Source organism: Choloepus didactylus, chromosome 3 (assembly GCF_015220235.1).
Source record: "Choloepus didactylus isolate mChoDid1 chromosome 3, mChoDid1.pri, whole genome shotgun sequence".
In the NCBI taxonomy this organism is placed as follows: Eukaryota; Metazoa; Chordata; class Mammalia; order Pilosa; family Megalonychidae; genus Choloepus; species Choloepus didactylus.
The window spans coordinates 89888739-89912705 of record NC_051309.1 but is presented as its reverse complement, the minus strand read 5'-3'; the positions used below and the strand labels follow the sequence as shown (position 1 = coordinate 89912705).

Sequence of the window (23967 nt, the reverse complement as noted above, 5' to 3'; positions counted from 1 at the left end):
AACAAGGTCAAACTCCGCTTATTAATGAGGCATTGCCGGGGCTCTGTCTCATTAGGGCACTCAGAACTGTGCATTTACTGCAATTTGCAGCACTTAATAGAGAAAGGTCAGAGCGGGTCACGTTCAATTTCCACTTGGCAGAGGGAGGAAAAATGGAAGCAATTCATTTGCACAAATTTGAATAATTCTTCTCAGTCTCCTTTTCTTTATCTACGTAGGGATAATTTCTGCTTCTTACCTCACTCACAATCTTTTCAGAGCTGCCAAGGCCGGGTTTCTATGAAGGCTGTAATGGAGCTGACAGATTCTATGAATCCAGGTGTCAAAATAAAGCCCCTGGTTTCTTCTCCCGCCCCCCTTCTCACAACAGGGAATAGGAGCTGCCTCTAGTGAGCTCTTAAACTTATCATAAATGTATCAAGATTGCTGTGGGCCATGAAACAGCTGTAGACAATTAATCTTTCCACAATTCTTCGGCATAAGAATTGCTTTCCCCGCAAAGTAACATCTGCCGTGCTGAGGTGATTATTCACAGCCGATGGGCGCCACCATAGTTTTATGCATAGAGCCATCAATGGCAATGAAGCAAAATTTATAGTTTTCCCTGGTTCAGTAAAAATAACATTTCAGCTGCATTAAAACATCATCCATCAGCATTGTCCCAGAGCTCGGCGCCCCATCTCATCCAAAGAAATTAAAAAGTATCAATTTTAATGCTAACTTCTGAAGCTTGCAATGAGATGGCTGCTTTTTTCTTTCTTTCTTTCTTTGCTATTACAGAGGAAGATGGAAGGAAAAGGTTATGCAGCACAGCGAAGCTCAGTATTAAATGTGCTACTAGATAGTCATGATATCCCAATTACTGGACTGCTGGTTCTTATTTATCCGTAAGCCCTGAATGCTTAATCAAACATCCTTGAATCAAGTTGAACAACTAAACAGGGAAAGTTATTTCACAGAAGCAATATAATTCCCTTGGCTTCAAGAGAAAGGTATAAAATGGATACCAAGGCAATAACTGCCTTTTCCAATGCAGTAGGACATTTTGTTGTTTTAAAACAGTTGTTCAAACATTTGTCTGAGGAGTGAGATTTACCTAGGGAACAAAACGGGTGTTTGCTTTCATATCTCCCTCAGCAATTACGTCAAGCTCAGGGCTTGCTCTCAGAAATGAAAGAGGCTCCTGGTACTTTGAAGCACTACCTACAGAAAATTACCAGCTCCTGAACCAAGTGTGTGGGCATTTGAATATAATAAAATATAGGAAGAGAAAGTGGGAATCCTCAGAGTCATCTGTTCTACAGAGGCCTTACCTGGTGCAGGTCTCCTAATACATGGATTTGCAAAAAATACATAAATAATCCACATTCATGCACACTGCTTTCACTGAGCCACCCTCACAATACTTACGTTAAAAAAATTCAAATAATGAGTCCATCCAGTGAACATTTAGTTGAGAACTATGTTCCTAGTCCTGTGCTATTTGCTGAGATTACACAGATATGTAAAGGGAGGTCCTGCCTTCCAGCAAGCTGACAGTCCAGAGGGAAAGCATATAAACAAATCATCAAAATACAGGTGATAAGAGTTACAATAAAAGATCAACAAGGTGCTATGGCTGCCAGGAAGACACAACCACTCAGCTGGGGAAAATGAAAGAAAGAAATTGTAAATTAAATGCAGTTCAAATATCAAGAGTATTGAATAACCATTATTTAAGGCATTAGTAAATATCTGGCAACTGTGTCATCATACCTAAAAATGCTACTATTCAAGGTCATAAACAAATTGACTTAGAAAGTTATAAGATAAAGCTGATACGTAATGAACTGGAAGGTGAGGTTTTGGTTCCAGCCCCATGGCCCAGATACTTCAATGGTTGTGCCTCCAAGTGAGGTTTTATAAGATACAATACTCTATAAAGGATCTTTTATAACTGATGTTTGTCCGTGGCATGTTTTTATCCAAAAGTGAAAGCTAATCATTTTTTACTCATTGGAGATTCTCCTAATTTCACAGTCAATGAAACACAGATTCCACTGCAAGCCAAAAGTTGAATTTCACAAAGGTCAAAGGGAAAGTTCAAGTTGCTGTGTCAGTGAGTCTCAAACCACAGGATGAGATGTGCTGATCTGTCACAGCAGAATAATCGTAAGGTAAGAGAGACTCCTTGCCTGACAGATAACCTTCAGGGGATTACAGATCCACAGGATCTATCTGCATTACAGAAAGTTTCTCCACTATTTTAAAGTTGATCCTTTTACCTTTTCTCTTCCAATAAGAAAATGCTAATATATTTGGAAATTATTTAAGGTTTTGTGTCATTTGGTGAAAGAGTACATTTAAATCTCTCCAATAAACTTATGCTTAGTCAAATTTAAGAAATAGAGAACGAGAAAGGGAGAATTATTTAACATAATTTTAAAAGTTTAAAATAGATATATATCAATATATATAATTTAATATTGATGTTCAATTCTCATCACATGATATTTCCATTATGCCCTTGCTGAATGTTAGGTAAACAGAAACACTATCAGGGAAAAATTTTTCAGGAAGGATTCAAGACTTTCAACAAAAAGCTCATAATACAATAAAAAATTATTCCATTGAGATAGAAAAGTTAGCTATATCAAGAGTAAGAATGCACACACTAATAAACTTAGGTTTAAAGTTTCTTGTGAAAAAAAATTGAAAAGAAGGCACATAATTTAGAAGGAATTTTTCTAAATGCATAAAGCTGTAAGAATATTGTTTTGAAAGTTAAAATCCAGATTGGACTGAGGCTTGGGGAAAATCGTATACACAAACACATGCCTTTTTAATTCTTATTGTCATAAGAATAAAATATTGCAGCTCAGTTTGGGGTGTTAAGTAAAATAAAATGGCCACCTGCATTGGGCATTGCCGGGAGAACACTCCTTTCTGAGAAGGGTTTTTCCGGAAAACAAAAACAATTGACCTGCAGGGGTTTTCTGAGAAAATGGATCACTCCCTACAAGGTTGCTGATAAGTAACACCAGGTGATAAAACTAGTTTTGGTCCAGTAGAGACAACTAACTTATCAGAATGGGCAAGCATGCCATACTAATCAATATATACCTGTTCCCCACTTTGTAAGAGTGTAAAATGGAAGCATAATGTCAGCCAATCAGAACATGTCTTCACTTGCTTCCGTGTTCGCCCTATATGAGCAAACCCCTCAGCGGAGCTCCCTTCTACTTTCTGAATGGGATGCTGCCCAGTTCACGAATCACTCAATAAAGCTGGGAGATTCTAAATTGCAAGAAAGCTTTTCTTTTTTCAGGGGCAGATAATGTTACTGACAGCAGTGAGAAGTCAGAACTATTCTAGTAGTCTTCTCTGCACAGGAGCATATTTCCACTCTGGAGAGAAAGTACCAATGTGGTTAAAGACAAATTAAAGCCCAAGAAAGATGGGAGGATAATAAGGACATAACCAGCAATTTTAAATAAAATAGTTTCAGGGCCCAAAATAATTACATCGCAGGGTATGGAAAGACCACTATGGTAATCTCACAACCACTGTCAGAAAATCTGCAAAATCAAGAAAACAGAAAAGGTTTGCAAAAACTAGATGGGAGCAAATGCTTATATTTTAAAGGAAATGAAAGTTGGATTCAAGAAACATTTTATACTGAATACATGATAATTTTAGGTGACTTGTGAACATTTGAAAATGAAAATACGGTTCACTTGGATAAGTTGGACTAGCTTCATTTCCTTTGGGATTACTAGGCTGATAATCAGGAGAGTCCTAAAGGTTTACTCTATCTTATTTTTCCACAGATTTAATAAAATGTCACAAATCTTTGTTTTCAAGATGGAGAAATGTGGGCTGAATTAACTAGAATGTGCAGGATTCATAGCTGGCTGAACAGTGTTAATTAAGAAACAGAAGGAACACTGAGGAAGCTGGTATGCTGGAGAGCAGGTAAGAGACTCTGTGCATTCAATATTATCTTCTTTAAAGACATATGCCTCATAGTGTAGGCAGCACCAACTGAAAAGAGTGGCTGCACTGCACAAGGCTACTTGCCTCGTGACATTTAAACAAGCAGAGGGCTGGCTGATGGGCCAGGAGTAATAGGTGAGATGTATTGAAAATAAATGCAAACCCCTACATCCACATTCAATAAACTGCAACCCACACACCGATCTCAGGCAGTGATCTAATGAAAGAATTCCCATTAGATGCAGGAGTAGCACAACTATCATTTAACAATCAACAATTAGCATTCTAAACTTGATTCTAGCCAATTTAATAATGCATTATTAATAAACAAAAAGTATAAAAAAGGATAAAAGATTGATATCCAAGCAATATTGGGCCCCAAAAGTCCAAGAGAATCAACTTCAAATTATTAGAAACATTTTTAAAGGTGATAAAAGTGGTAATCCAGAATACAATAACTTCTGTAGCTTACAACAGCAACTTAAATACAATTCTGGCCATCTAACTACCTGGAGTCAGAATAGACTCCACAGGTTAAGGGCTATCGAAACCATGGGCAGGCCAGAACTGGTTTGTTGTCCTCTGTTCCTATATTTTTTTCTTCTGAGCTTGTTTAACTGCAGGTCATATAAACTGAGCATGTGCAGAAAACAGACTGTTATCCTTTAGGTGATCTTAGAGATGCCAGGAGCAAAATCACCCTCCTTGGAACAAAGATTGCAAGTTTAAGGAGACATCAGAAGCAAATAAAATGTGAGGGGTCCTTCTACGAGGAAGACCCCAACCACCGGCATATTTCTACCATATATAAAGAATTCTATTAGCAATCAATCAGAATTTGCCAAGCCAAATCCCCATCACCGTCCCCACCTCTCTTTGTTCCTATCTCATAAAACTCCCTTAATTCTCAGATTGGGGAGACAGATTTGAGCTCACCTCCTGTCTCCTTGCCCGTCAACCTCACAATAAAACTCTCTTTTTTCAAAATCCTGGTGTCATGGTATTGGGTTCTGTATGCATCAGGCAATGAACCCATTGCTTGGTAACACAATCTTCAGACACCAGCTGTATGTGGCGCCAAGGCCACCAAAACTTCTGATAAACTGGTTAGGGGGTTTTCACTGCCCCGTCAAGTTTGATAATTCACTAGAAATATTCATAGAACTCAGGTCAATGTTTTACTTAAAATTACAGCTCCATTATAGCAAAAAAAAAAAAAAAAAAAAAAAAAAAAGGATACAAATCAGAAGCAACCAAAAGAAGAGATGCATAGGGAGAAGTCTGGGGGAGTCTCCAAACCCAAAGCATCCATGTCTTCTCTGTGTGGAGTCAGAATGTGTCACCCTCCTGAAATATAGATGGTATTATCAATCGTGGAGGCTCTTCAAGTGTTGGGTGTCCAGAGCTTTTGTGGGATTAGGATTTCATTACACAGGCATGATTGATGGATTCGGTGCATGTGTGGTTGAACTCAATCTCCAGCCCCCCTCTCTTCCCCAAGGTCAGGAAGGTCAGGCTGGTATAGAGCTCAAAGCCCCAACAATAAGTCATCATTTTAGCATAAACTATCTAGGTATGTTCTGTGGTCTACCATGAATAAGAAAAGACAGTCCTATCACTGGAAACTCCAAGGATGTAGAGGTCACCTCCCAGGAACGGGGGACAAAGACCAGCCAAGTTCTTCATTGCACTACACTAGATAAAGTTACAAAAACTGAATATTTTCCTATAGGCCTAGAAACAACACTTAGAAAATATAATTTTTTAAAATCTCATTTAATTGTGGAAAGAAAGAAAATAAAATATCTATGAATAACTGAAAAGAAATGGCAGAATCCATTTGGAAAATCTGGTAAATTTTTACCAAAAGACTTTTTAAAAATATTTGAATAAGTAAAGAGCTATAAGCCATTCCTTAATATCAATGAAATTCTAATTAAAATCTCAACTGATTTGCTTCAACTTTAAGAATATTCTAAATTAATCTGGAAGAATAGAAAGGGAAAAAGTTCATTTGAAAAATAGGCATAATGAAGGGATAGTAGTCCCATCAAATATTAAAACAAATTATAAAACTATAATAAATAGACCAGTGTAGTACTAACCTGAAAATTGTCAAATAGATCAGTTGAAAACAATAAAACTTTGATATACAATAAGAACAACATCAATCAGGAACAAAGACTGAATTTTTCAATAGATGGTGCTATTGACTATTGGTTAACTATCTCAAAAAATGTCTAGAGTAACTCGTACAGTGCAAATAAAGAAATTACAAGAGGACCCAATCATTAAATAGATCAAATCTTAAGTTAGAGAAAATGTAGATGAGTATTTCTCTGATTTCTGAATAAGGAAACATTTTCTAGGAATAAAAGAAATAGAAGAAAGCGTAAAGGAAAAGATAGTTAAAATTGAAAATAACATAAAACATGTTTTGCCTTTCTCTAACATAAAATTAAAAAGAATCTGTATGGTAAACAGAGAAAACTAAAAAGCAAACAAAAAACTGAGAAAATATTTGGAGTAAATATTACAGATAATAGGTAAATGTCCCTGAAAAACAAAAAGCTCATGCAAATTAGTAAAAAAAAAATGTTAAGACCACAGTAAACAAGCAAATAATACTAATAGATAATTCATATGAGAAATAAAATTGTACAAATGTTTTAAAAAAATCAACTTTATTCATAATCAAAAAAAATAAAATTGAAAGTATAATAAAACATTTTTGCTTGTTAATTTAATAATTATTAAATTTAATAGCTTCTTGTTTAAAATAAGAAAATTTAATTTTTGTGAGAGTACAGTGAACTAGATACTTTGACACACTGCTAGTGAAAGTGTAAGTTTTTGGAGAGAAATTTAGCAATATGAATAAGAATCTGGAATATATTCTTGCTCTATGAACCAGTAATTCCACATCAGGAATAAATCCTCAGAAAATAATCTAAATCACAGGGGACTAAGTTTTTAAAAGGCTTAAAGCATGAAAATGTTTATTTAATTTTTTTAATACAAAATATAATTTTTTGATATAAGAAGAATATTAAATAAACAATGGAATGGTAATTACAACATGATTCTAAGTGCATAGGTAAATATGCTATAATTAGAAAAAACTATACATTTATATATACATATTATATATACATATATATAAAGATCTCAACTGTGCTTAAAATTTTTCTTAGATGGAATACTGAAAGGAAATATATACCTAAATGACAGTGGTATTTGCCTCTGAGTGGTATTGACCCAATATTTTTTATCCCTTCTCTAATCTCCAAATGTTCTACAATGAAACTGTATTACTTCTGAAAGCAGGAAAAGAATGTTTTTCTTTTTAATGTAAGTCAACTGTATAAATAACAGGAAAACCTTGGTTCAATAGAAAAACTCTGCACAAAAGACATAAGGATTCAAGTTGACTGAACCTCAAGATGAGTCAACACTCAGACCTAATTATCAAAAATCTTATTCTATTTGGGTTATTTTTATCAAAAGAATAAGTACACATGATTACAATATCAAACCAAACATAAGGGTTTCTCTACTCCTTATTCCACTCCCCATTCTCTTGGTTATTGAAGAGTTTATGCCTTTTTTATTCTCTTATTTTAAGGGGATCTATAGAAAAAGAGAAAGTAAATGAGAGTGTACAGTCTACCCTCTTGAAACAGAAGTGTAATTCCATCTTAACTTGTACTTAAAAGTGTGGCTCCAAACAAGAAGATCCTAGTAACTACTCTTAAGAGAATGGACTTTAATGTTAGACCAGATTGCAAGTTCTAGTTCTTGCACTCTAATAAATATGTGAGATTGCTTGTGAGAAAGAAATGAGTGAATAGATAGGACCTGACACGCAGTAATCCCATGATCAATGTTGCCCATTAGTGTTTTTGTAGGTTTTGAGGTTTTATTCTAGAGTGGATAGACAACCTCCTGAATGTAGTGTTTATTCCTGGATGCCACATTTTAAGGACGACGCTGACAGCTAGATAGCTGGTAGGATGGTAAAACAGGGTCAAAATCACAATAAGAAACTGGGGATATTTTGCCTATATGTACTTTGGTACATGTGAGAGTGGTTTTTAAATATTTGAGATGAAATAATTACAGAGGGCAGACCTAGAACCAATGAGTGAAAAGTATAGGGAATCAGATATAATTCAATATCAAGAAGAACCAACCAATAATTCAAACATTCCAAATATGAAATCATTTACCCTGTGCAAATGAAATTACCATGTTTGGAAATTTTGAAGAGGGGATTCCAAAATGGGGTGAAAACAGACTGAAAATCTTTATGATCTTCTTGACAATGAGATAACAGATACTAAATTTATCAGTATACTCAGAATTATTTCCTAGGCCCTAAAGTACCTCTGTTTCCAGGGAAATGGAAGCCTGTGGTTCGTTTTGGCATGTTTACATCTAAAATGGCGATATCTATGATGCTTGAGAAACTAATGAGAGCTCAGCAAAAAGATGTATTTACAGAGAAGTCAAAAATGTTGGTGAGCAAAAAAAAAAAAAATTAAACTGAAATTTGCTTCCTGCTTGCTGCTTTTCGGGAAACATGCTTATTCTTTTTTTAAAACAAAAATATAGCAATAACTATGAACTGTTCAGAGCCCCACTTCGGCATTTATACATATTTAAAAATACACCAGATTTAGAGCCTGAAGATCTAAATTCAAGCTTCTGCTCTGCCTCTGAGTGACTTTGAGCAAATCACTTAATCTCTCTAGACCTTCTTTTCTTTCATCTATTTCAAAATATTGTTTTCCAAAAGCTAAAAACATGACTGTCATAGAAATATAGAATGAGCATGTGTCAAATATTTATTTAACTCATTAATGGGTATTTACATCCCAGTGCTTGTCACGTTACAAGAACTCAATAAATATTTGATTAAATGAATGAATGGCAAAAAAATCAGCCATTCACCAGGATAAAGTGTGCACATATTTAATAATTAAAGTTTATCATGAAAGGAAATAAGGGAAGAGAAAACATAGTTCTGGAAGAAAGGAAGGATGGAAGGAAGGAAGGGAGGGAGGGAGGGAGGGAAGGAGGGAGGGAGAAAGGATGGGGATGGGGGAAAGTGAGGGCAGAGGAAGGGAGGGGAGAGGAAGGGTGGATAGGGAAGAAGGGAAGGAAAGGAAAGGAAAAGAAAGGGACCTGAAATATCAAAGTCATAAAAATTGAAAGGATCTTAAAAATCATGTCAATTCAGCTACTCATTTTACATTGAATGTCCAAAGAGCTTTAAGTAATTTGCCCAAAATCACACAAGTTAATGAGAAAGCTAGGACACTAACACTGATCCCATACTCCCTCGTACGATACCACCATGTGACAAATATCTGCAGTAAGAGAGATATTACTCAGAAACAAAGTGAGTCTCTTATTTACTCTTAGCAAGTGTGGTGGCACTCAGTCACTTATTCCCCCATTTGGGTTTCAAGGTAATACATAAGAGCTAGAGGGACAATATTCTGAGTCATTGTTCCCTGGGCTCATGCCCATTCACCTTACATCTGAGTTATAATGCCTCCTTGTAAGGCTAAGGCTGTGCTGTCATTCTCCTAGGAGTCTTTGAATATTCTCCAACAGTCTTGTGGGAAATGGAGGGTAGGGGTTGCTTTTCGATAGAAAATGCAGAGTGGCTAATTTCCTTCTCGCCACCCCCGCACACCCATTTCAAACTCATCCATCAGATCTCAGGAGAGTAAAATACATGAAACAACAAGAATAAAAGCCTATATTAAATTCCTGTGGGCGAACTTCGCAGATAAAGCAGAACAATCTGACCTTAGCAAGTTAAATGGTTTGCAAATCACAATGTGCTGCACCCTTCAGCTGCATCCTTATGTAAAATAAATCACCTAGTATTATCATAACTGTATTTGGGAAATCTGCAAATGTAGTGGAGTTAGTTGGGGGGTTGCTTCAGAAAATCTGCATAGATACATCTGTATGAATATATACCAGGAGTCTCCAGCCCTTTGGGGAGAGGTAACTGTTTTTCATTTTCCTAAAGCCATAATAGCTTGATAGGAATACTGGGACAAGGAAAAAGAGGATTAGAATGTAAAGGAAGGGAAGAAAAGGATAGAGAACAGAGGATGCCATCATTATATGCTATATATATATATATATATATATATATATATATATATATATACACACACACACATATATATATATATACAATTGGATGTATGTAAATAAAACATATGCATTTGTGTATACACACACAGACATACATACAGGTTGTACTTATTAAAGAAACAAACAGAGAAATGCTGGTGACTTGCTATTAGTAGGATATCTACTTTCATATTGTGAAGCAGCACTACCATGCATTTTCCTATCACTAGTATATGTTTGAAAACAACTTGCCAGAATTATCACTAGTATATGTTTGAAAACAACTTGCCAGAATTTGAACTTCAACTTGCATTTAAGAGACAGACTCAAAGGAAACTGGACAATGATTGAATCCTGTTTCTTAAGTTAGCATATGAATGTACACACATATACACACCACACAGAAACACCTCTTTCTTTTTACCTCTTCATCACCTGGTTTAGCCAGTCTTCTGCTCAAGTAAATGAAGGTGGCACCAAAAAATTACCTACCCAGTAGCAACCCATTATTCTAACTACACCTAGGCAGATCATACCCTGAAACAAACAAAATAATAACATTATGGGAGATTTTTTTAAATTGTGCAGTCAATTTTTTAAAAAGTAAGAAAGTTTTAAAATTTTATCATTATAAAATACCTGCCCTTTATTAAGTATTTCCTTCTATGCTGGGAACTGTGGTTTAAACAAAAAAGCAAAGATCTGTCACAAAAATTCACACATAAGCCTTACTGAAAATGGGTTAGTCATATCATCTTCATTTGAAAAGACAGTGTGTGTATTGCAGACATTAAAAATACAATGATCACACATGAAAAATTCCCCCCAATGCTGATGACAGAAGTTGATTTATTTTACATATGCATGTAACTGAAATGTGTAGCACATTGCAATTTGCAAACCATTTCATATGCCAAGTTCAGATTGCTATACTTTTATTACAAAGTTTAAGCATACATACAACATATACTGGAAAAAATTATTCACCAGTTTTTTATACCCTGTCTTGGTGGAAATGGTGAGGTTGTGAAAAAATAGCTGAAAAATTAAGTTAATCGAGATGGTAATATTCTTTTCAGACAAGGCATTATTCAAAATAAACAATATTCATACTCTAAGTCAAAGACAGTCATCTCTAAGGATAAAAAGTTAAATATATTATAAAGATATAATAGTAAACCTTTACATGCCAACAACTTTTTATATCAAGCAAAAACCTTTCAGATGAATAGAACACAATGAAATATGTATATTAACTATTATGCATTATAAATGTTGATAAAAATAAGTTTTAAATAAAACAAAAACCAAAACATTGGAAAATGCCAAGTATTTTCCTAAATTCTTAGATCAAAGACGATATCACTAATTTAATTGTAGACTCTTTTAAAAGAATCACAATGAAAACATATGGCAAGCCAATGAAAAATGGCCTGTGTAATCTTCTCCCCTTGAGTGAGAGCAGAACCTGTGACCTGCTTCTAACAGGCAAAGGTGATGGTGTTACACTCCTATGATGATGTTATGTTGTTATGTGAAAATGATGAAGAGATTTTAGAGATGTAATTAAGGTTCCTAATCATATGCTTTGAGTTTGTCAACAAGGACTATATACTGGGTAGTCCTAACCTAATCAGCCCTTTAAAGAAGCCCTTGACCTTCCTTAATGGCAGAGACTGTCTCTCCCCATTGCTGACTTTGAAGATGCAACTTCCCATGAATTCTACAACTGCACAAAAATGAATGCTGCCAACAATTCGAGGGTTCTTGGAATAGATTCTTCTCCTGGTTGAGTCCTCAGATGAAAACATAGCCCAGCTGACACTTTGATTCAAGTCTTGTGAGACCTTGAGCAGAAAATTTAGCTAATCCCATGCCTATACTTCCTGTTCCAGTTTGAATGTATTATGTGCCCCAAAATGCCAATGTCTTTGATGCAGTCTTGTGTTCGGGAGACATATTAGTGTTGTTTAGATTGTAATTCTTTGATTGAGTGTTTCCATGGAGATGCAACCCACCCAACTGTAGGTGATAACTCTGATTGGATAATTTCCATGGAGGTGTGACCCCCTCCCATTCAGCATGGGCCTTGATTAGTTCACTGGAGCACTATATAAGATCAGACAGAAGGAGCGAGCTTGCTACAGCTAAGATCGACACTTTGAAGAACACACAGGAGCTGAGAGAGGAGCTGCAGTTTACAGAGACATTTTGGAGACGGCCTTTGAAAGCAGACCTTTGCTCTGGAGAAGCTAAGAGAGGACAAATGCCCCAAGAGCAACTGAGAGTGACATTTTTAAAGGAGCTGAAGCCTAGGGAGGAACGTCCTGGGAGAAAGCCATTTTGAAACCAGAACTCCGGAGCAGACACCAGCCATGTGCCTTCCCAGCTAACAGAGGTTTTCTGGACTCCATTGGCCATCCTCCAATGAAGGTACCCGATTGTTGATGTGTTACCTTGGACATTTTATGGCCTTAAGACTATAACTGTGTAACCAAATAAACCCTCTTTTATAAAAGTCAATCCATTTCTGGTGTTTTTCATTCCAGCAGCATTTGCAAACCAGAACAATTCCCTTCTCCAAATCTTCATAAGAGTGTCCCTCATCATTCAGATTTTGGTTCAAGCACCACTTCTTCAAAGAAAGCTTCTCTAACCATACTAGCTCAAATTACCCCCAATTTGAAATTGTTTTGTTTGGTTTGTTTATCATTTGTTTTCTACATCAGAATGTAAACTCTACTGGGTTAGGAAATCTACTTGGTTAACCCTACCTGGAACACAGTAGGTGATCATTAAGTTGAAGAATTATTGTTTTAGGAAAGTTTAGCTAGTTGGTTTTTGTGGTAGATTGAATCACGTGTCCCACAAAGACATGTTCAAATCCTAATCCCTGTTCTGTGAGTGTGAACTTATTTGTAAATAGAATTTTCAAAGATCCTAGTAAGATGAGTTCAAACTGAGTCCTAGTAGGCCTTAATCCAGTATGACTAGAATCCTTATAAGTGAAGGAAAATTGTGTAACACCCACTTAAAGGCCAACTCTTAAAGGTATTCCAGTGGACTTTCACAAGCACTGACAAGTAATACTTTACTTTAAAATTGTGCAAGCAACCACGTGATGGAAGCAGAGGTTGATTTCCGGCAAGCCACCACCAGAGCTCTACATATTTTGGAGAAGAAGTGGCCCACTGATACTTGATTTTGGACTTCTAGCCTTTCAAACTGTGAGCCAATAAATTTCTGTTGTTTAAACCAATACTGTTATTTTGTTATAACAGACCTGGCAATAAGACTGTTTTCAAAATCTATTCCCACTCTAACATCCTATAATCTGATTACTTTTTTTCAATAAGCTAGAAGTCCCTGCTAAATTCTCTCATAGCTGTCTGCTCTTCTCCTTGAAAGCAGAAAATGGTAATCAAATAGTGATTCCCTGTGTTGTACTTTGTTTGATATTTAGCTCTCCTAATAGACTGTAAAATCAATGCAGTCAAGGATCGTACCTGGAAAATTCAGTGGTGTACCATAGCTCCTCTCCCAAACCCCATCCATCCCCTCCAAAGGGCCAGGCACAGCGCCTGGCTCATGGTGGACACACAATGTATAATTGTTAGATAAATGTTAAAGAAAAGCACCAAGTTGTCAATGCTGTGCCACAAGAGCCTAAAGCACATGGTCACACTACTGGAATTGTACAGACTACAAAGTGGCTTGACTCCTTTGTACAAGTCCACAGAGCCAGGCTAATATGAATCCTTCCATAATAACTGAGGATCAAAGGCCTCTTGGCACTGAGGAACTTGTGTAACACGTACTTAAAGACCACCTCTGAAAGGTATTTCAGTGGACTTTCACAAGGGCTAACAAGTAGTATTTTACTTTAAAATTGTAAACATTTTTGAAGCTGGAATTTTTAAAAATAGCATAGTTTAAGCAATTCATTGGTCAAAATTTGATCAAGGAAGTAGAATAGGTATAGGTGACATGGAATAAGGGACTTGTTATAAGTATTATATTTCACAATTGTAGAAAGATAAGGAAAGTAGGTAAGAAAGGTTTGGAAGTAACTATCCAGAAGAGGATGATTGGAGGAGCATCAAAAAGTCCTTAACCAGGGACCACAGAGAAGAATGTGTAATGAGGCTTATGGAAGGCTGTGGTCTCTGCAAACAGTGGTGAATCTTAAGTTGCTATAGATCAACAGGACAGGCAGTCAGGAAGAAAAATTGGACACAAACTGGGGGAAAGCAAGGAGAAACTGGAACCTGTGCTGACTCTCACCACATCTAACCCCGACAAAGAAAGCGACTTACAGAAGAAGCTGGTACTGTCCATGGATTCTCACATGTGCCTGGCCCAGGGTTTGAAGAAGCTGAAGGATGAGATCCAGCCAAGCTGGAGGAGCTGTGGGCCCAGCTGCAGTGTAGCAGCAGATCAGTAACAACTTGCACAACCTTTGAATTGCTATGGTTGTTGCTATGCTTCTGTCTTCTGACTCTCTCTCATATTTTTCTGTTGGCCATCCCTACCTAACCCAGAACTATATAGGGAAGGAAATTCTGAGAAACATAGTTCCAACTTAAGCTAAGTTGACACAGTATGAAACCAAACCTAAGATTAATGGTGATTTTTTTCAAACTAATGCACCATGCTAATTAAGAACCACATCATCGTGTCATTGTAGACAAAATGTCATACTGGTGATACATCTTCATGTGTAAATAAAGGTAATCATTTGGATTTCCAAATCCCAAAAGATATGAAAAAAATATTTTGTTTTTGATCCATTATTCCACTGTATTTTAACCCAAAATATATGCATCTCTAATACAAAGATTTGCTATATATATCATCTCACAACCTTGAAAACTCCACCAAGAGCAAATATATCTCCATTTTCCAGTAGCAAGAGGGGAAGAAATTAAGTAGCTCCATTTGGAGCAGTGCGGAAGCCAATTTAAATCTTTATCTTCACCCCTGCAATTAAAAAGTCCACCTTCTTTTACACACAGTTATTTACTGCAACTTAACTTCATTAGTGTAAGAGATATTATTTCATTTTAAATATTTAGGTCTTTTAAATATAGAAGACTCACAAATAGATGACAGATTCTTTTTTCAAATGCATTAAACCCTTATCTCTATTTGATTTTTCAAAATTGTGAGGCACAAATTATCCAGAGTGTAACACTCTGAGTCTCTTTTCTAGCCTGTAAAGTCAACAGTTATGGTGGTAAAGTTTAATCAATCCCATAAAATGTTACTCAGAAAGTGACCCTGGTGTTATGCTGAAGTACATCTCCTACATTAAAACGCACTTTCAATGCAGCCAGAACAGTGTTATTGAAAGAGATAACTAATAGATACCTGGATGAGGACAGGAAAAAGGGAGAGGGGAGAAAAGAAGTCAAATGGGGGAGAAGGCCACGAAAATCCCATTTTCAAGCATTTCCCTAAGGAGATGTGGTTGCATAGATGAATGCACAGGTTGAATAATAAAGGCCATTCATATTATTTCAAGCTGAGGGCTCCATGAATTTCATAGTGAAACCAGACACAGTGTTTCCTTCTGGCACAAACTAAAGATTCCCACACATAAAATAGGAGCAGTTTCTGATCAGAGGTCGCCAACACAGTGGCTGTCTTGGAGATTTTAGCCCTACTCACACCGTTTTTTTTTTTAATTAAAAAAGTTTTCAATAATTATTGTACATACTAGGAATATAACCTCTTCTGAAATCTCACACTCACACTGTATATGTGTACAGTGTGTTTATTTGACTACATATACATGCATAAGAGCTTTCTACTTCATTAGATTTTGAAAATGTAACTATAAAAAAAGTAAAATTAATTTAAATTCTACCAATTGGAGGCAAAATTTACACAGCAAAACATGAAAGTACCCCCATATCACTTCTTTCCAATTCCTCTGACAGGAACCACTGTGAACAGTTTGACGCTCATCTTTCCAGACCTTGTCTGCATTTTTACAAATATATATAAACAGTATATCTTTCTTTGCCCCTTGCTGAAAATTCGAGTGTCCTCATGACTTTTCTAGTGTCTCTTAGTAACAGACAATCCTATAGGCACTTGAAGTCACTAACAAGAGTTCAAATCAGTATTTAATATGTCTGAGCAAGGTAATGATCAAAACTTCATTCTCAACATGGCAATGTAAACAGCTACTGAAAACCTCTCCCCAGAGATTCAGCAGAAAAAGGACAATTCTCACTTGTTCAGAACTCTGGAGGAAGGTATAGACTGGAGAAGGATCCTACAAACACTGAATCAAAGAAAGAGAAAAATATCAGGTAGGAAACTTCTGCTCCAGACCAGCTGGTCCTCTCCCCTCCCCTCACTCAGTCCCATGCAGCTCCATTCCAGAGGCAGCAGCTGGGATTCCTCCCGCCTCCCACCAGGGACAGACTATAAAATCTCTCACAGCTGCCAGGCAGATCCCCACCTATATCCAGACACAGAGAATTAAGCCCACAGGGACCCGTGGCAGGACTTAAGCTGTAGGGGAGGGGAAAATATAAAGGGGCAATAAGGAAGAGCTTCCAAAATGAAGGATCAGGGAGGGAACCACAAAATCTTCCCTAAAAGCAGCAAGTAGCCATGCAGAAACTACACAAATCAACAGTTTGAGGACCCAGGGGACAGGGGAGGACATTCCAATGCCCAGGTCAGTGAGGGACAAAGAGTCTGAGAAAATGTGGCAGAGACCATGTTTCCAGCCCTGGGTCCTGGTGCCCATCTCCCCCTGTGCTGGTTTGGATGTATTATGTCCCCCAAAATGCCATGTCCTTTAATGCAGTCTTGTGGGGGCAGATGTATTAGTGTTGATTATGTTGGAATCTTTGGATTAGGCTGTTTCCATGGAGATGTGATCCACCCAACTGTGGGTAATACCTTTGATTAGATTATTTCCAGGGAGATACTGGCCCCAGCTATTCAGGGTAGGTCTTGATTTAATCACTGGAGTCCTATAAAAGAGCTCACAAACAGAAGGACCTCAGAGCAGCTGAGAGGGACATTTTGGAGAGCATCTGAGAGACATTTTGGAGATGGCCTCTGAAAGCAGACTTTTGCTGACAGTTTAGAGATGCTAGCCCAGTGTTTGCTCCAGAGAAGCTAAGAGAGGATAAATGTCCCAAAAGTAACATTTTGAAGAATGCACAGGAGCTGAGAGGAGCTGGGACACAACCCAGGATCAGCAGACACCAGCCACGTGCCTTCCCAGCTAACAGAGGTTTTTTGGGTGCCATTGGCATTTCCTTCAGTGAAGGAATACCCATGTTGATGCCTTAATTTGGACATTTTCATGGCCTTCAGACTGTAAATTTGTAATCAAATGAACCTCCTTTGTAAAAGCCAATCTATTTCTGGTATTTTGCATAACAGCAGCATTAGCAAACTGGAACACCTCCCCTTGAGGAAAATAGCAGCTGGGGGTCAGATCCTTTCCTGGCAGATGGCTGCAGACTAGGAAAGCTGGAGGAATCCTCCACCACAAGTAAAGTGGGGGACACAACCCCATATTGTGCTACATTTTGATCAGCAAAGTGAGGGCACAGGAACCTTCCAGTTTCAGCCCCACCCAATCAGATGCTGCCAGGACTCCAGGAGCTAAACAAGTTCTGAGGATGATTAAGTCGCTGAAGAGTGCCATCTGCTGGGCAGGCCAGAAAGTGCAAGGGAACTACAGGGTTTTTCAGAGACTCTCAAAACCCCATCACAGGCCCACTAGAGCTGGTCTACACACCCTGCACAGGTACCAGGCCTCGTTTTGGCTGAGAAATATGGATGACCCAACTGTCAAAGCAGTGCCCTAATACAAACCCAGGCAACAACTAAACCCCAGATGAGACAGAGAAACCAACCTTCAGAATAGACCCATCATGACAATCAGATGGCCAGATATCAGCAAAAAAAACACAAAGCATATTAAAAATCAAGAAGAAATGGCCTAGTCAAAGGAACAGATCAAAAAGTCAGAGGAGACAGAATCTGGAACAACTAATCAAAGAAGTACAAACGAACTTTCTGAATGAATTCAAAGAAATTAAGGAGAACTTGTATAAAGAGATAAAGGATTAGGAAAACACTAGAAGAGCATGAAGAAGAATTTGAAAGATACAAATAAAAATAACATATTATGGAAATAAAAGACACTTTAGATGAAATTAAAAATATACTGGAGACACACAACAGCAGATTTGAAGAGGGAGAAGAAAGAATCAGTTAGCTAGAAGACAGATCAACCAAATTTGAACAGACAAAAGAACAAATGGAGAAAAAAATGGAAAAATTTGGGCAGAGCCTCAGGGAAATGATTGACAACACAAAGGACAAATATGTGCATCATGGGTGTACCAGAAGGAAAAGAGAAGGGAAAAGGGCCAGGAAGAATATTCAAAGAAATAATGGCTGAAACTTTCCCAAACCTTATAAATGACTTAAACATACAAATTCAAGAAGCCCACTTACTCCAAACAGAATAAATCCAGATAGACCCACTTCAAGAAACATAGTAATCAAACTGTCAAATGCCAAAGAGAGGGAGAAATTTCTGAAAAGCAGCAAAAGAAAAGTGATTCACCATATATAAGGGAAGCTAAATAAGGCTAAGTGCTGATTTCTCATCAGACACCATGAAGGCAAGAAGGCAGTGATGCAATACATTTAAGATACTGAAAGACAAAAATTTTCAGCGAAGAATTCTCTAGGTAGGAATGTTTACAAGACCCAAAGATGCAAATAGGTTGAAAATGAAAGAATGGAAAAAGATATTCCACACAAGCAGTAACTCAAAGACAGCTGGGATAGCTATCCTAATATCAGACAAAATAGACTTTAAATGCAAAAAAGTGTTATGAGATAAAGGACACTATAGCAATAAAAGGGGCAATTGAAGAAATAACAATCATAGACATCTATACTCCTAATCAAGGTGCCCCTAAGTACATGACCGGCAAAATTGAAGGGAATAAGACAACACTACCATAATAGTGGGAGACTTCAACACACCACTCTTCCAATAGATAGAACAACTAAACAGAGGATCAATAAAGAAACAGAGAACCTAATTAATATGATAAATGAACTTGACCTAACATATAAAGAACACTGCATCCCAAAATAGCAGGACATACATTCTTCTCTAGTGCCCATGGAACATTCTCAAGGAAAGACCATATCCTGGGGCACAAAACAGGTCTTAATAAATTTTAACAGATTGAAATTATACAAAGCACTTTCTCTGATCATAATAGAATGAAGCTGGAAATCAATAACAAAAGGAGAACCAGAAAATACACAACTATATGGAGATTAAACAACACACTCTTAAACAATCAGTGGGTCAAAGAAGGAATCAAAGGGAAATCAGTATATATCTCAAGATGAATGAAAACAAGAACAAAACATATCAAAACTTATGGGATACAGCAAAGGCAATGCTGAAAGGGAAATTTATAGTCATAAATGCCTACATTTAAAAGGAGGAAAGATCTAAAATCAATGATCTAACTGAACAGCTGGAGAGACTGGAGAAAGAACAGCAAACTAATCCCAAAAAAAGCAGAAGGAAAGAAATAAAGATTAGAGCAGAAATTAATGAAGTGGAGAATAAAAAACTAATGGAGAGAATCAATAAAACCAAAAGTTGGTTCTTTGAGAAGATCAATAAAATTGACAAGCCCTTAGCTAGACTGACAAAGACAAAAAGAGAGTTGCAAATAAATAAAATCAGAAATGAAAGGGGGGGCATACCACAGACCCTTAAGAAATAAAAAAAGATTATAAGTGATTACTATGAACAACTCTATGCCAACAAGCTAGACAACTTAGATGAAATGGATAACTTCCCACAAACACACAAACAAATTACACTGACTTAAGAAGAAATAGAAGACCTCAACAAACCAATAACAAATAAAGAGATCAAATCAGTCACCAAAAACCTGCCAACAAAGAAAAGCCCTAGACGACACATCTTCACAGGCAAGTTTTACCAAGCATTCCAAGAAGAATTGATACCATTCTTGCTCAAACTCTTCCAAAATATTGAAGAAGAGGGAACACTACCTAAATCATTCTATGAAGCTAATGTTACCCTAATACCAAAGCTGGATAAAGATACTACAAGAAAAGAAAACTTCAGATCAATCTCTTTAATGAATATAGATGCAAAAATTCTCAACAAAATACTTGCAAATAGAATCCAACTGCATTTTGAAAGAATTATACACCATGACCAAGGGATTTTTATTCTCTGTATGAGAGGGTGGTTCAATGCCAGAAAATCAGCTAATGTAATACATCACGTTAACAAATTAAAAGGGAAAAACCACATGGTCATCCCAATTGAGGAAGAAAAGGCATTCAACAAAATTCAGCCTTCAAAAGGTAGGGATTATAGGAAACTTAGTAAACATGATAAAGGGCATATATGAAAAACCCTACAGCTAACATCATACTCCATGGTGAGAGACTGAAAGCTTTCCCTCTAAGATCAGGAACAAGACAAGGATGCCCACTGTCACCACTGCTATTCAAATTGTGCTAGAAGTTCTAGCTAGAGCAATTAGGCAAGAAAAAAGAAATAAAAGGCATCCAAATTGGAAAGCAAGAAGTAAAATTGTCACTATTTGCAGATGACATGATCCTATATTTAGAAAATCCAGAAAAAATGACAGCAAAGCTACTTGAGCTAATAATCCAGTTCAGCAAAGTGGCAGGGTACAAGATCAACATGCAAAAATCAATGGTGTTTCTATATAGTAGTAATGAGTTATCCAAAGAGGTAATCAAGGATAAAAATCCATTTACAAAGGCAGTTGAGGAGGAGGGAGCGACCCGAGTAGGTCTGGCCTAGCGTGCACTCCGCACTTCGGGAACGTTATTGCGCGTGGAACGGCTCCTTTTGGAAGACTGTTGCTCAGAAGAAAAGATGTTTGGTTTTCACAAGCCAAAGATGTACCGAAGTATAGAGGGCTGCTGTATTTGCAGGGCTAAGTCCTCCAGTTCTCGATTCACTGACAGTAAACGCTATGAAAAGGACTTCCAGAGCTGCTTTGGGTTACATGAGACTCGTTCAGGAGATATCTGCAATGCCTGTGTCTTGCTTGTGAAAAGATGGAAGAAACTGCCAGCAGGATCAAAAAAAAACTGGAATCATGTGGTAGATGCAAGGGCAGGACCCAGTCTAAAGACTACATTGAAACCAAAGAAAGTGAAAACTCTGTCTGGAAACAGGATAAAAAGCAACCAGATCAGTAAACTGCAGAAAGAATTTAAACGTCACAATTCTGATGCTCACAGTACCACTTCAAGTGCCTCCCCAGCCCAGTCTCCTTGTTACAGTAACCAGTCAGATGATGGCTCAGATACCGAGATGGCTTCTGGCTCTAATAGAACACCAGTCTTTTCCTTTTTAGATCTCACATACTGGAAAAGACAGAAAATATGTTGCGGGATTATCTATAAAGGCCGTTTTGGGGAAGTCCTCATTGACACACATCTATTCAAGCCTTGTTGCAGCAATAAGAAAACAACTGCTGAGAAGCCGGAGGAGCAGGGGCCAGAGCCTCTACCCATCTCCACTCAGGAGTGGTGACTGAGGTTTATGTAGAAGGGGAACAAAAAAAAAATTTTTTTTTTTTTTTGTAAGACAACACAGTGACCCTCCTATTTTTAACTTGGATACTTGCTGTTCTGCCAAAAGACAATTTTTAGAATGGTTTTGAATGGGTTATTTTTCCCCCCATTTTCACAAACTCTGAAGCCAGTGTCTAGCTTACTAAAAGAAAAAGAGAAGTGTATATAATATTTAAGATGCTGAGTATTTCATAGGAAAGCTGAATGCTGCTGTAAAGTGCTCTTTAAGTCTTTTTTTAAAATCCCCTTCTCATGAATGAAATTAGGGGAATTTCAGGGGACAGAGATGGGATTTGCTGTATGATAAACCATATGTAGTTTTAGTCTTTTCTATATTGAGAAGTAGTGGTTGGGGCATTTTTTTTAAGATGGCTGGCTACACTTGTTTTCCCTCATGATAGTAAATTTGTCATAATTCAATAATATAGACTTGCCCCTAGAGGTATTGTTTATAATTTTGAAATATTAAGGTCTTGCCAAGGTTCTGATGATTCAAACCTGTACTACTGAAATATTAAGCAGGACAGACTAAGCTTTCTGGTGCATATACCTTGAAAGAAAAAGTAATTACTAAATATACAGAGAGGTAACTTGACTGTATATGTTGCATTCTGTGTTACCTCCCTTCATATTAATATTTGATAAAGATTTTAATTTATATGAAACTTCTAAAGCAGAATCAAAGCTCCTCTTGGGGAAATGGCAAGGCTTCAGGATAAGCGATCCTATATGAGTAGTACCAAAGCATCACCACACGGTAGAGAACACACACTATTAAAAACGTCTGAAAAACAAAGTGTGCAAGTCTTCAAGATGGCACAAAACAAAGGTTAATGCTTCTTGGGGCACATTTCTTAGAGGGCTTGCCTAGTGTGTATATAATTGACTTTTGTTTGTGTTATAGGACTGTTTGGTGACTTCATTGAAAATCTGCACAATTCAGTTTTAGCTCTGGATTACTTCAGTTGGCCTTTGTGAAGGTTTTATCTGTGTAGAGTGGGTGTTAGACTTGTTTTAACCTATTAGGGGTTTTTTTTTTTTTCTTTTCAATATTTAAAGTAAAATTCTAGAAGAAAAGAGGTGTGTGTTAATGCTGAGTGGGTTGGTTTTTGGTTTGGCTTCTTTTAGTCAGACTTTCTGAACATTGACATATTAGGTGATAAATCTTGAACATGGAGCTCTTCAATTCTGAAATCTCTATTAAGAGCCTCTCACTTGAATCCAAACCAAAGTACTCTCATTGCCTCATTTCTAAAATTTCAGGAAAAAAAAATCACCTTACATGAGGGGAGGAGCATTTTCGCCTACCTTCTTGTAATAACATGACTCAGTGCTTATTTTTAAAACTGGATTTTAAAAATTGGATAGTATGAATAACAAGAAGTGAGCCACTGTTTATAGGCACCCTATAGTTTTATAGCTCTTAATCTAAACTTAAGATTCTGTATTTCTTCCTTTTGGAAAAACCTACATGCTACATGCCACCAAATGCACAGACTATATAGTGAGTTGGGTCGGCTCTCCCACAGCCTTTGAGGTGTATTACAAGAGTCCCAGCCATTATCATCTTCCTCCTGAGTTATATTTGAAATGGTTTTGTTTTTTGGGTTTTTTTTTTGTACATTTTGACTGCAGTATTGGTGGTAGAATATACTATAATATGGATCATCTCTACTTCTGTATTTATTTATTTATTACTAGACCTCAACCACAGTCTTCTTTCTCCCCTTCCACCTTTCTTTGCCTGTAGGATGTACTGTATGTATGTAGTCATGCACTTTGTATTAATATATTAGAAACCTACAAATCTGTTTTTTACTTTTTATACTGTTGGATACTTATAATCAAAAGTTTTACTAGGGTATTGAATAAATTTAGTCTTATTAGAAAAAAAAAAAAAAAAAAATCCATTTACAACAGCACCTAAAAGAATCAAATATCTAGGAATAAACCTAACCAAGGATGTAAAGGACTTGTACACAGAAAAGTACAAAATATTGCTAAGAGAAATCAAAGAAGACCTGAAAAAAAATGGATTTCATGGAGTGAAAGACTAAATGTCATTAAGATGTCAAATCTACTGAAATTGATCTACAAATTCAATGCAATAACAATCAAAATTCCAACAGACTACTTTGCAGAAATGGAGAAGGTAATTATCAA

General features: G+C 36.8%; 1 protein-coding gene across 1 annotated transcript; it reads left to right on the top strand.

The window, feature by feature from the left end:
- The first annotated feature begins 21022 nt into the window (after window positions 1-21022).
- Window positions 21023-23692, top strand: LOC119528701 (SIN3-HDAC complex-associated factor). Its single transcript, XM_037828989.1, has one exon. The coding sequence runs from the start codon at window positions 21098-21100 to the stop codon at window positions 21761-21763; it is 666 nt and encodes a 221-aa protein (XP_037684917.1). The 5' UTR covers window positions 21023-21097; the 3' UTR covers window positions 21764-23692.
- Window positions 23693-23967: the final 275 nt, after the last annotated feature.